General features: G+C 41.0%; 1 protein-coding gene across 4 annotated transcripts; it reads left to right on the top strand.

Moving 5' to 3' along the window:
- The first annotated feature begins 672 nt into the window (after positions 1 to 672).
- On the top strand, positions 673 to 9,458 carry RFXAP (regulatory factor X associated protein). 4 transcript variants are annotated; one of them, XR_009595220.1, is made up of 3 exons: positions 673 to 1,451; positions 4,645 to 5,623; positions 7,961 to 7,977. XR_009595220.1 is itself a non-coding variant. In XM_012185000.5 (3 exons), exons 1-3 carry the CDS (start codon positions 960 to 962, stop codon positions 8,069 to 8,071), a joined length of 711 nt encoding a protein of 236 aa, XP_012040390.4. In that variant the 5' UTR covers positions 673 to 959; the 3' UTR covers positions 8,072 to 9,458. The 4 variants fall into 4 exon arrangements, 3 of the variants coding, with proteins under 3 accessions (XP_012040390.4, XP_060250420.1, XP_060250421.1); XM_012185000.5 differs by having other exon boundaries at positions 5,516 to 5,623; positions 7,961 to 9,458; XM_060394437.1 differs by lacking the exon at positions 7,961 to 7,977 and having other exon boundaries at positions 4,645 to 4,795; positions 5,516 to 5,621.
- The last annotated feature ends 2,514 nt before the right edge of the window (positions 9,459 to 11,972 follow it).

Below are 11,972 nucleotides of genomic sequence, written 5' to 3'. Positions count from 1 at the left end.
CCAGGCAAGAATACTGGAGTGGGTTGCCATTTCCTCCTCCAGAGGATCTTCCCAGCCCGTCTCCTTTGTCACCTGCATTGGCAGGCGGATTCTTTACCACCGAGCCGCCTGGGAAACCCAAAGGCCACGTATGATCAACCAATTTCCAAGAAAGAAAAAGGTTTCAAGAGTAAACCATTTAGTTCTCCACCGAAATACATCCCGGCCCGGGTCCGGTTCACTCCTTCTCCTCCATGGTACCATTTTCACATCGGCCGCCTCTGCCTTCACTGACTGCTATCGTGACACGGCCACAGCTCAGCCTCTCAGCTCCCATTCCTGTCAGGGTGGGGTGAAATATTATAATGCGGGTCCTGATGCCGCATAAGAAGGCTCATGAACAATGTGAATTTACACTGTGGAGTTTCAGTTAAAAAAAAAAAAAAAGTGCTTCAAACATTTTAGGCAGAGTCGGTTCCAGTCAAAAAGCGCCGCCAGGCCCAGCTCCTCAAAACCTCAAGGGCACGCATTACCAGACGCGGGACCGCGCGCGCGACGCGGCAATCTCCCGCCACCGCTAAGCGCACATGCGCAGTCAGCACCTCGGGCGACCGCTCAGCCCCACCCTTCAGAGACGCCGGGTTCCCTGAAGGCCACAGAGCGTAGAGACGCTCAGGCGCCGGCGGCAGACGCGCAGGCGCAGTGGGGCGCCGCCGCGGAGCCCTGTCGGGCTTTCCTCGAGGTTGGGGGAAGCTGGTTTGCTAGGTGCAGTTGGGCCCGCCAGGTGCTGAAAGGCCGGGATCGTGGATCCCCAACACCTAAGTCTCAGCAGTACGGAGGTGCAGGGTGTCACCGAAGGCGCGGGGCCGGGCGCCGTCAGCGGCGCGTTCCGCCCCGGGGCCCCCGCCCCTGCCCCGGGCCAGGCCCTGGCTCCAGCCCCCGTCCCGGGCGCCGCGGGCTCGCAGTTCGCGCTGCTGGTGATGCATCCCTGTGGCGGGCAGGACGAAGCCGCGGCCGAGGGCGTTCTGCGGCAGGCTCCGGTCCTGGGGGGCAGCGGCGGGCCCGGTAAGGCCGTTCGGTACCTGTGCGAAGTGGCGGGGGATGGCGAGGAGGAGGCGGGGGAGGACGAGGCCGACCTGTTGGACACCTCGGACCCCCCGGGAGGAGGCGAGAGCACAGCCAGTTTGGAGGATCTGGAGGACGAGGAGACCCACTCGGGGGGCGAGGGCGGCGGCGGGGGAGCCCGGAGACGGGGCAGTGGTGGCGGCGGCGGCGGCGGCCTGAGCAAGACATGCACGTACGAGGGCTGCAGCGAGACCACGAGCCAGGTGGCCAAGCAGCGCAAGCCGTGGATGTGCAAGAAACACCGCAACAAGATGTACAAGGACAAGTACAAGAAGAAGAAAAGCGACCAGGCCCTGAACTGCGGTGGGGCAGCCACGGCTGGCAGCTCAGGAAACGTCAAACTGGAGGTATGGCCTGGGGTCTGGGGGAGTGGGAGGTGGAAAAAAGAGACCCAATTCCTGCTGCACATCGCAGCTCCAGCGCCTGCCCACCGGCTCCCAAAGGGGCCAGGTTTTCGTGGCTGGACTTGTGGCAGAAAGTTAGCGAGGGCTTGCCCTCAAGTTTATGCAAACGTAGACAAAGCCTGAACAGTTTTGGTACCCTCTTGTAGAGATGAGTAAATCTCAATGAAAATGGTGTGACATGGTAGCAAAGCTGTAATTGCAAAGATCTGAGATATGGGCTGGAAGGTCAGGTAGTAAATTGAGCTGATTCATCACTGGAGGAGCAGGCAAAGAGGCTTAGGAACCCAACTGAAATCGGTCCTTTAGAGAAGGTAATATCTTCCTTTTTTCACTACCCTATTCTCAGTATCCTTTTCTTAAATATACCTCATCTGAGTACCCTGTTGTCAGCACCTTTCCACTAGCTAAAATGGAAAAAAGAGTACTTTTGTTAGTATTCTTTGTGTTATAATCTTAATCTTATCTCAGTACTCTGTTCTTATTAATAGTGCTTAGTTCTGTTCTCAGTGTCTTTCTCTCAGTTAACTTTATTCTTAATACTCCAGTTCTCAGTAAATAAGCATCTCCCTTATTCAAGAATGAAAGTAAGGGTAGTCCTTTGACCCTCTGTTTGTTCCAAAGGTACTCATTCACCTCAGAATTATTTACAGAATGAGATGATACACTTCTTTTCAGGAAGGAAATGTTTTACCTGTAACCACTTTCTTTTTCTTTTTTTTTTTAAATTGTCAAGCATTTACACCTACAGTTTGCGGAAAATACATAAAAGGCAAGTAGAGACCTGAATTAGAATCTCTCCCTTCACCCCCTGCAACAAGAAACTTAAATTTTTTCCTATTCTGAAATAACTTGCATGATTTCTTAGGAAAGAGAATTGCTATACGCAACGAATAATATCCATTTACTTAAAGGATACTATCAGTTTGAGGAATCGGGAGCTCTAAGTCTTTGTTGAACTGAGTGTAAAGAAAAGAACTAACGGGAACAGTCAGGATACAATAAGGGCCAACTATAAGTGCTGCTTTCTTTAGTAGTGGAGAGGATAGATCACTGTAGGCTGAGATATTCTAGAAAGGCTTTGCAGAGAAAATACAACTCAGTATAAGCTAGAAAGGATGGCTAATAGTTTGTGTTTAATCAGCTAAGTTTCTTAGATGCCAGGCACAGTCCTCAGCTATAAATGGAGTCTCACCCCTTCAGCAGTGAGATAGATACTTTACTTTCCATAAGTGGAAACTGAGGCAAAGAGAGGTTAAGTAACTTGGCCCAGATTATGCAGCCAGCAAGTACTCAAACCCAAGCAGTCTGGTTCTAGAACCTTCAGTCTTATCCGCATGCTATCCCGCTTCCCTAGAATTTTGATGGTAAAAAGAAAGAGAAGCACGTCTTAGTAAAGGAAGGAGAAGTGGGAATACAGGAGCTACTTTTTGGAAGACAACAAGGGGACCTTTCTAGCTAAAGTGGAGTATCTGTGTGGAAAATTGACAAAAGATAAATTTGGAAAGAGTTTGAAGCCAGTTTTTTTAATGATACTGAATGCCAGGCAGTGGGATTTGAATTTGGAGGCTTCGAAAGAAAGTTCCTAGTTAGGCAGTAAGAAGGGCTCCTATTGTAATGGTGTGGGTTAAAGTCAAGGGCCTCTAGATGAAGAGATTTTTAGGAGATAGCTGTAGAAGGACTGGTAGGTGGTGACGGGGTGTGCTGCCATAGTATGAGCAGCAAGATTAGAAATTAAGGTATTTAAAAATCAGTATTCCTTAAAAAAAAAAAAAAATCCGTGTTCCTGACACAAATCAAGGTTAAATGAGGAACAGATGTATATAATGTTTAGTCCATGTATCTAAAAATGGTGCTGTGTGAATGACACAGAAAGGAGCCAGGGATTAAAGCAGTGACCTGTGGGATTGAGCATTATCATAAAATGTCTAAGAAGGCTATCATTTGGAAGAAGCAGTAGAGATATTTTGCATAGTTCTGAAGTAACCAGGACTCAGGTGAGTTACAGGGGTTGTGTGTTTCAGCCCAACCTAAGGAAATGCCACCTAAATGTTAATTACGCAAAACCAAATCAGTTCAGTTCAGTTGCTCAGTCGTGTCTGACTCTGCGACCCCCATGAACTGCAGCACGCCAGGCCTCCCTGTCCATCACCAACTTCCGGAGTTTACTCAAACTCATGTCCGTTGAGTCGGTGATGTCATCCAACCATCTCATCCTCTGTTGTTCCCTTCTCCTCCCATCTTCAGTCTTTCCCAGCATCAGGGGCCTTTCCAATGAGTCAGTTCTTTGCATCAGGTGGCCAAAGTATTGGAGTTTCAGCTTCAGCATCGTCCTTCCAATGAATATTCAGGATGGGTAGCCTCAAAAGATGGTAACTCCTTAGAACAAAAAGTGTTGAAGATTTCTATAATTCCAGCACTTGCAGAAGTTAGGACTGGATGACTGAAGGTTATTTTCACTACAAGCTTCTATGATTTTATGTTACTGACATTCTGAATGTGTTAATGCACAGTGATGTGTGTGAGGTGGTGAGAATAAGGGAACTCCACTGTCAATTTCAGCATCCCATTTCTAGTGTACATAAGGATGAATTAATCCCATAAGTAGTTAATCTTATGGCGAGAGAGAAAGAAATTATTTTTGTTTTCTCTGAGTATCAGAGTCTTCTTTTTACAGGTGTGTGGGTTTGTTTTTTTTTTTTTCCTTTGGTGAGGCTTAAAATGTTTATGGATTGAATGTTTTTTAACATTAGATTGATAAACTCATAGTGAAAGAGATAAGGTGAATATTCTAATAAATAACTCAGAAGCCAGTAGAAAGAAAGTCAAAGGACTTCCCTGGTGGTGCAGTGGTTAAGACTCTGCACTCCCAATGCAGGGAGCATGGATTTGATCCCTGGCTGGGGAACTAAGATCCCACATGGCATGGCCAAAAATAAATAAAATTGGGGAAAAAAAAAAAAAGGTCAAGAGAAAAAAACAGCTTAACATCTAAATGCTCTTTAGATGAAGAGCAGAATAAGGGTAAATTTATAGAAGGCATGGCTTATGTGACTTTATATTTGTCAGAACTTTTGTATGTGGCCAGCGTTTTATAAGAGTCAGAATGTTTCAGTAAACTTAACATTTTGTTGGCCAGGAAAATTGTAAGTATTTAAGGTCCTACCAATGGCACCCCACTCCAGTACTCGTGCCTGGAAAATCCCATGGACGGAGGACCCTGGTGGGCTGCAGTCCATGGGGTCGCTGAGGGTCGGACACTACTGAGCGACTTCACTTCACTTCACCAGGTAACTGGGGGAACATAGTTGGTAGTAAGTGCTGCTGATTTTGAGTAAGGATGCCTCAGGGTATGTTGTGATTTCAGGACTACCTGTTTTGTTTATACCAGTGGCAGGAAATTACTTACACCAGTGCTTCCAAGTCTTTTCAAAGCCAGTTTGTCATTTTTCTCCTGGTGACTTCCAGATTTTGAAATCTTTGCGTATCAGTTGCTTTTCTTTAAGTAATATTTTACTGCCCACCCCATTTTTTTGGTTGGTGGTGTTTGTTGTTTTGTTGGGCAAAAAAAGCAGTAAAGAGTGTTTCATTAGCACTACATAAATGGCCTTTGAGTTCACCTATTCCATCCAAAGGCAGGCAGATGGTTTGACCTGGATAGCTATATCTGAAGAAAGTGTTCCTTTTCCACTTGGCATTGTTTTGTAATATTGAAAATCGCTCACAGCTATTAAAATAGGTCCCCTTCCTCTACCCGTGCTCCTCTGTTGATTTTTGAGAACTTCTGGAGACTGAAGATCCCAGGTTGGAAATCCTGGAGGGTGAGGGAGTGAGCCATGTTATATAAAATTAACTGTCAACACGTGGCCTAGTGACTTAAAGAGGGACTTTCCCAAAGGCTCCCAGAAACTGGGCAAGAAGGAAGAGAAGCAAAGCATCATTGAAATGCCTGTTATCATGAATTATTATATCAACTCTTAATCCTATTTGCATTTTATCTTTTATCCCAGGAAAGTGCAGACAACATACTCTCCATTGTAAAACAAAAAACGGGATCTTTTGGAGATCGACCTGCAAGACCTACTCTTTTAGAACAAGTATTAAATCAAAAAAGACTGGTAAATATCTGTTTGTACAGTAGTTCCAAACCTAACACATTTGTTTATTATAAATGGAACTGTTCAGCTTTTGAGATTTTTAAACTGGTTATCAGTTTAAAATTATGGTTTTAAACTGGTTGTCAGTTTATAATTGTGATACTGTGTTAAACCGGTCCCGAACAGAACTGAGCCGCTGCCAGTATACACTGGAATCTCACAAAGACAAAATTACAGAGAAAATATAATTTCAGTTCAGTTCGTTCAGTTGCTCAGTCGTGTCTGACTCTTTGTGACCCCATGAACCGCAGCACGTGGTTCATCCCTCCCTGTCCATCACTGACTCCTGGAGTCCACCCAAACCCATGTCCATCGAGTTGGTGATGCCATCCAACCATCTCATCCTCTGTTGTCCCCTTCTCCTCCTGCCCTCAATCTTTCCCAGCATCAGGGTCTTTCAAATGATTCAGCTCTTCTCATCAGGTGGCCAAACTATTGGAGTTTCAGCTTCACCATCAGTCCTTCCAATGAACACCCAGGACTGCTTTAGGATGTACTGGTTGAATCTCCTTGCAGTCCGTGGGACTCTCAAGAGTCTTCTCCAGCACCACATTTCAAAAGCATCAATTCTTTGGTGCTCAGCCTTCTTTATAGTCCAATTCTCATATCCACACATGACTTTTAGCTACATAAAAATGAATACTGTAGTAAAAAAAAAAAAACGGCAGCATAAAAATAAAAATGCAAACCTGAAAATAACAGGAAAAAGACTTGCAACAAATATATAAAAAATGATGTTTGATAAGGTTGACATTTTTGTCATACGGATTGATGAAGAAAAATTTTGGCCTCAATACATTGCAAAAAATATATAAACAGAAAAAAGTAGAAATGCTTCCCTTACATGATACGGAAATGTATTTCATATCAGTAAAAAATCACATAATAATCAGTTCAATAAGTGAAAATTATTTAAATGAAAACACACAGTGATGTTGAGGACTCCCATGAAAGGGACTCTCATTCTGATGGCATCTTACATTAGTACAACACTAATATAATATTATAATATTAATCAAAGAAAGCAGTTGGACAGTCTGTATCAAGAGTCCTTAAAATAGTCATTCCTTCACTCAGAAATCATTTTACTGTGAAGACATACGCAGGAATTGAATCCTAAATAGAGATAAAGTTAAGCATAAGGACATTGCCAGAAATGTATTTATCACAGATAGTAAAATAGTAATTTAAACAAGTTCATGGTTGAGTAGCCTCATAACAGCTAAGTAGACTGTTGTACATTTACTTAATAAAGGTTGGGCAGTCTTTACAAGAGTTGGACACGACTGAAGTGACTTAGTGGGCACGCATGCATTGGCGAAGGAAATGGCAACCCACTCCAGTATTGCTTGGAGAATCCCAGGGACAGAGGAGCCTGGTGGGTCGTCTGTGGGGTTGCACAGCGTCAGACATGACTGAAGCGACTTAGCAGCAGCAGCAGCAGTCTTCACAAATTTTAAACAAAAGCATTTAATAAGTAGGAAATGCACTATGCTGTAATGTTAAATTTTAAAATCAGTATTTAATGATGGTACTTCCATCTGATTTGGTTTATCTTGTTCAGTATATTAGGCTCAAGGTTTTTCTTCCTTATCAATTTATATAAATACTTTAATAAAAACATATTAGTCTTACATTTGTCATGTGAGTATAACTATATTTAAAAATGGTCACTGTATAAAACTTATTAGTTGTTTTAGAGCAGTTGTATTTCTTTTCTGAAGTTTTGGTAGTGTGCTAATATTAGTTTTATTATACATGTATACCTGTACACACACATACCTATACACACAATCATACATCATTTTTAATTTCTTCCAAATGACTTAGTGAGCTAGTGGGAGGAATTTGAGCTCCAGTACTTGTCAAAAATGTATATGTTTCTAAAGTGGAATTTAACTGCCATATTTACATGGGGTATCTTTTAATGTCTTTTTTTTTTTTTTGCCCTTGCTGTAATCTTGGGCCAGTGCTTTTCTTGGCCCTTAGGTTTTATAAAGAGTATACATGCTGGCATATCATAAAAGCATTTCCTTTGTGTGCAAAGTCACCAATAAAATCAGGCTTCCCGCATGAGTTTTAGATTTTAGTATTTGATGCATGATACCAGATTTTATTATTATTAATTTGAAGTTTAACTGCAGTGCATCAAATGAAGAAATGAATTCAGTTCAGGAATTCTTTTTGTAAGTATATTGTATCAGGTATAAGGATATAGCAGAGTAATTTTATAGGATGAATACAATCTCATAAGAATACTGCTACTAATAAACATATTTTCTCTTTTTCCTTTTTAAGTCATTACTAAGAAGTCCAGAAGTGGTGCAGTTTTTACAGAAACAGCAGCAGCTATTAAATCAGCAAGTTTTGGAACAAAGACAACAGCAGTTTCCAGGAACATCAGTGTGAGGAAATTTATTAAGATCTACATGTTTTTTATCTTATTGTAGTAGATGGACATATTTTTATACTACAGATAAATGGGGTAAGACATGCCAGCAGATGGTAAACAGTCATTTTCCTGTGAATGTGTGTGTGTATTTGGAGACAAATAAGCATTGCACATTGTGCATCTAGCCCTTTCAGATCACCATGGATTGAAGAAATCGGCTTATTTTTCCAGAGTAGCATTTAAATATAACGTGTTTTTTTTTTTTTTTTTTAAAAACAAAGTGTTTCTCTTCAGTTATTGTTACTGAGGATAATGCAGTAGTTGCTTTCTGTGGAAGTCATGAAGTTAGTAGATATTAATGTTCGGTCATCTAACTCAGTGGTTCTCATCAAGGGGTAATCCATGGCAGTCCAAGGGCCAACCAGCCATCCAGTTGGAAATGGATGGGTATGTTTTGTCACAGTGACCTTGCAAACTTGCTGTTTTTTAGTGAGTGGGCCAGGAATGCTAAGTGTCTGGAATGGTCCCCCACAATTCAGAATTATCTTACACTCAGTGCCAATAACCCTCCTCTTAAGAAACACTGAGAGCTATTTGTGTTGATAAAATGTAGTTAGGGCACCTAGAGTTGGGTTCTCATAATAACCTTTTCTTTCCCTTTAAGACTGGAGCTGTCAAGGTGGTAAGTGTATTTTTTATGTGTAAAGAAAAGGATCATTATTAAATATCTGAGAGAATAGGATGTGCACCTCTTCTCAAAGATGTGCTGGTAAAACCCAGGGGGTATTAACTAAGTACCCTGGAATGAGTGCGCCTCCTAGAGTCGGCCTCTCTGCTTCTATCAGTGTTCTGTTTTAAAACAAACAACTCTTGTGTACTGAATTTGTGAACAGTACAAACGTATGTCCTCTTACCAGTGTCAGAACAAAACTACTTTTTAATACTCATTTCTTTTTCAAAAACAGATCCCCAAAATAACACTCCAGAATTTTTGTCAGTGATTTTCAAAATTGAGCTTTTTTAAGATTGTGTTATTCCTAGATAATGTTCAAGAGTGATGGGCAATCTGGATAGATACTTTTTTCTTGTACTTTCTCCTAGTAAAACTTTTAAAAGGCAAAGCTTACCAATAAGAGTACCAAATCAAATGTCAAGAAAATATTTCCAATGTTAGAATAATAAGTGCATGTGCCTCAAAGTTAGAACTGCAGAAAGTTGTTACAATCTCTTGAGTTTTAAGCTCTGGAATATATATCAAGTTAAATTTAGTCATGGATGTTCTAAGATGTCCTTAAGGAGAGAAGGAATCTTTTTGTTCACTTTTTATATCTGTTTTTATACCTGCATATCTGTGCAGAAATGCTTTTACCAGAATTACTCATTAAAGTCATAATTGACCATTGAGTTGTCTGATTCACTAATTCTGTTGTTCAGTTGCTCTACACCAGATGCAGAGGAATTCATTTACATTTGTTATCCACTGTTAGCTTGTTTTCTTACTTGTGGAGCTGGGAGCTTTTCTGAATCCCTAGAGTATAAGTTAACTTCTGTAGTTAAAAAGCAGCTTATCCTTCTTCAAGTGAAACGGGAAGATGAGGAAATGATAAAGTAATAGGTCAGTAAGAACTGAATTAAAAGAAAGGAACTTAATATATATTATTAAAAACAATAAGGTTTTTACTTATTTGGGGTAGGTTTATTGCAGTTTGCCCCCAACTTTGTTTTACCCCTCCATGTATGTGTAACTTTTGTAACGTGGCTTCACTGTTCCTCCCACTGAGAGGTTGAGTTTATTTATCCTTTAAATCCGGAGAACTGGCCTTGTGTGTGTATCCTTGGATGGCCTCAGGGAGCAGAAACACCATCCTAGCCTGGGACCCCCTGTTTTGGACTACTGTGTGAAAGAGAGGCAGACTTTCTTGTATCTGCCATGGTTATTCAGGTGTTCTGTGACATGCAGCCAAACCAATATCCTCAATAATCTTAGCATTATCCTCAGTAATACTGTATATAAGAGGGTTGATGAGCAGCATTAAAGATTTGGTCTGGAAACCGGGAACCAATAATGGCAATCTGCAATCAGGTGACAGTTTCATAGGGCTCCAACAGACATAGAGGAAGAAAGATAAATTGCAAGCTTGAGCTCAACTTCATATAGTGGAAGAAGTGGAGGAAGTTAGGTTGCTTTTGTGAGAGTACTCAGTAATAGAAGCTAGAGTTCTTGCTGAACAGAGAAGAAATGAGGCCAACTGGAGTTCACTATGATATTGAAGAGCAAGTGTAGGAAGAATCCGAGAGCACAAGGTTATTTCATCTAGGAAACTAGCAGTACTCATTACAATGAGTTAGCAGCTGTCCCAGTCTTTATAACACTCTGTAACAGTGAGTATGTCAATAACTCAAGCTTCTTAATGCCTTGGTTTTAAGACCATTCCTAGACTTCCACTTGAAGAGTGGGATTTGGAGGGATTGAATAAACAAGCCTGTAGGATTTAGTGGCAAGTAAATAACTCGGATGGCTCTCAACTCGGAGAAACCCAGAGGGATTTGCTTCAGCTCATCAACCAGCAGCTCTAGTGCACTGCCAAAACTTGCTGAAAAGCAATCAGAAAAGGAAAGGGAAAGAAAGAAAATGATGAAACAGATGTTTTGCATCAGAAGTAGTTAATCCAAACAAGATGGTCTTCAAAAGAGGTGTCCATCAAAGATTAGCGAAAAATTGTGAGGGGACTACAGTTAGTTTTGAATAGGCAAGTACAAAGGATCATAAATAATGTTACCAAAATTATATGTCAGTGTATAATTATATGCTCATGCAAGCTCATATGCAAAATTGGAAGTAGCAAAGGAAAATTGGGGCACTGGTGTCATGGGGTAGAAGAATGGGGGTATTCAGTGGTTGGGAGATCTTTTATCAAAATAATCCTTTGAATACTTAAATTTTTACCACACACAGATGACCCTTTCCAAAATGTTTTTGTTTTGACTACAAACTGAAGTCCTATTACAAATTGAAAACAGTAGATAGGCTGTGCTTTTTTCTTGGCTTTCTAGTTCAGTTTATAGAAATATGTTTTTACTGCTGAATCTTTATTTCTGAATACATAGCACTTATTTATTATGAGAGTCCCCTCTAAGAGTTTCTTACCATCTATGTGAGATCTTAGTTTCCTGATCAGGGATTGAACTCTGGCCCCCTGCATTGGGAGCATGGAGTCTTACCCAGGGAAGTCCCTGGGAGAATTTGTTTTCCTCTCATTTCTACCAGCAATAGGAATTGCTGTTCTTTTTTTTCACCTCTTGCCTTTCTGATAGCCATATTATTGCTGACCGTTGGATTTACTAGCGTTTCCATGAATGCTGGTAAATTTGAGAACCTTTTCCTATGCTTGTTGGCTACTTAGATTTGGCTCTTCTCTGAATTAGCTAGTCCTATCTTTTGTCTCTTTGTCTATTTTTTCCATTAGCCTCCTTTTTTCCTAAAATGTGCAAAAAGTCTGGTGACTGTTACAAAAATGAACCCTGTGTCATTTTTATTTCTCTTTTTCATGTCTAACATTGGTTTATTTACCTTTTTATGGTATCTCTTGCCCATGCAAGCTTTCAAGTTTTGAATATTTGGACATATCTGACACTTCTTTTACGGCTTTTGGTTTAAAAGGTCTCAATTTGGGATCTTTGACATGATTGTTGATTTAAAACTTGTTTTTTTTTCCTAGAATTAGAAAATATAATTAGTATGGCTATTGGCACATAGTCCTGAATTCCTTTGTGTAACTAATCAACATGGAAATTTTAGTATTCCTGTCATCATTACCCCCTCAGTTTCTAACTTTATGTAGCTATGAAAATGAGTATTATAATCATGATTACAGATGCTGTTGAATGGTGCCTACATAAGACCTGCATTCAGATAGT

Source organism: Ovis aries, chromosome 10 (genome assembly GCF_016772045.2).
Source record: "Ovis aries strain OAR_USU_Benz2616 breed Rambouillet chromosome 10, ARS-UI_Ramb_v3.0, whole genome shotgun sequence".
NCBI lineage: Eukaryota > Metazoa > Chordata > Mammalia > Artiodactyla > Bovidae > Ovis > Ovis aries.
Note: the sequence above shows the minus strand (reverse complement) of the source record. Positions and strands in the feature narration are given on the sequence as shown.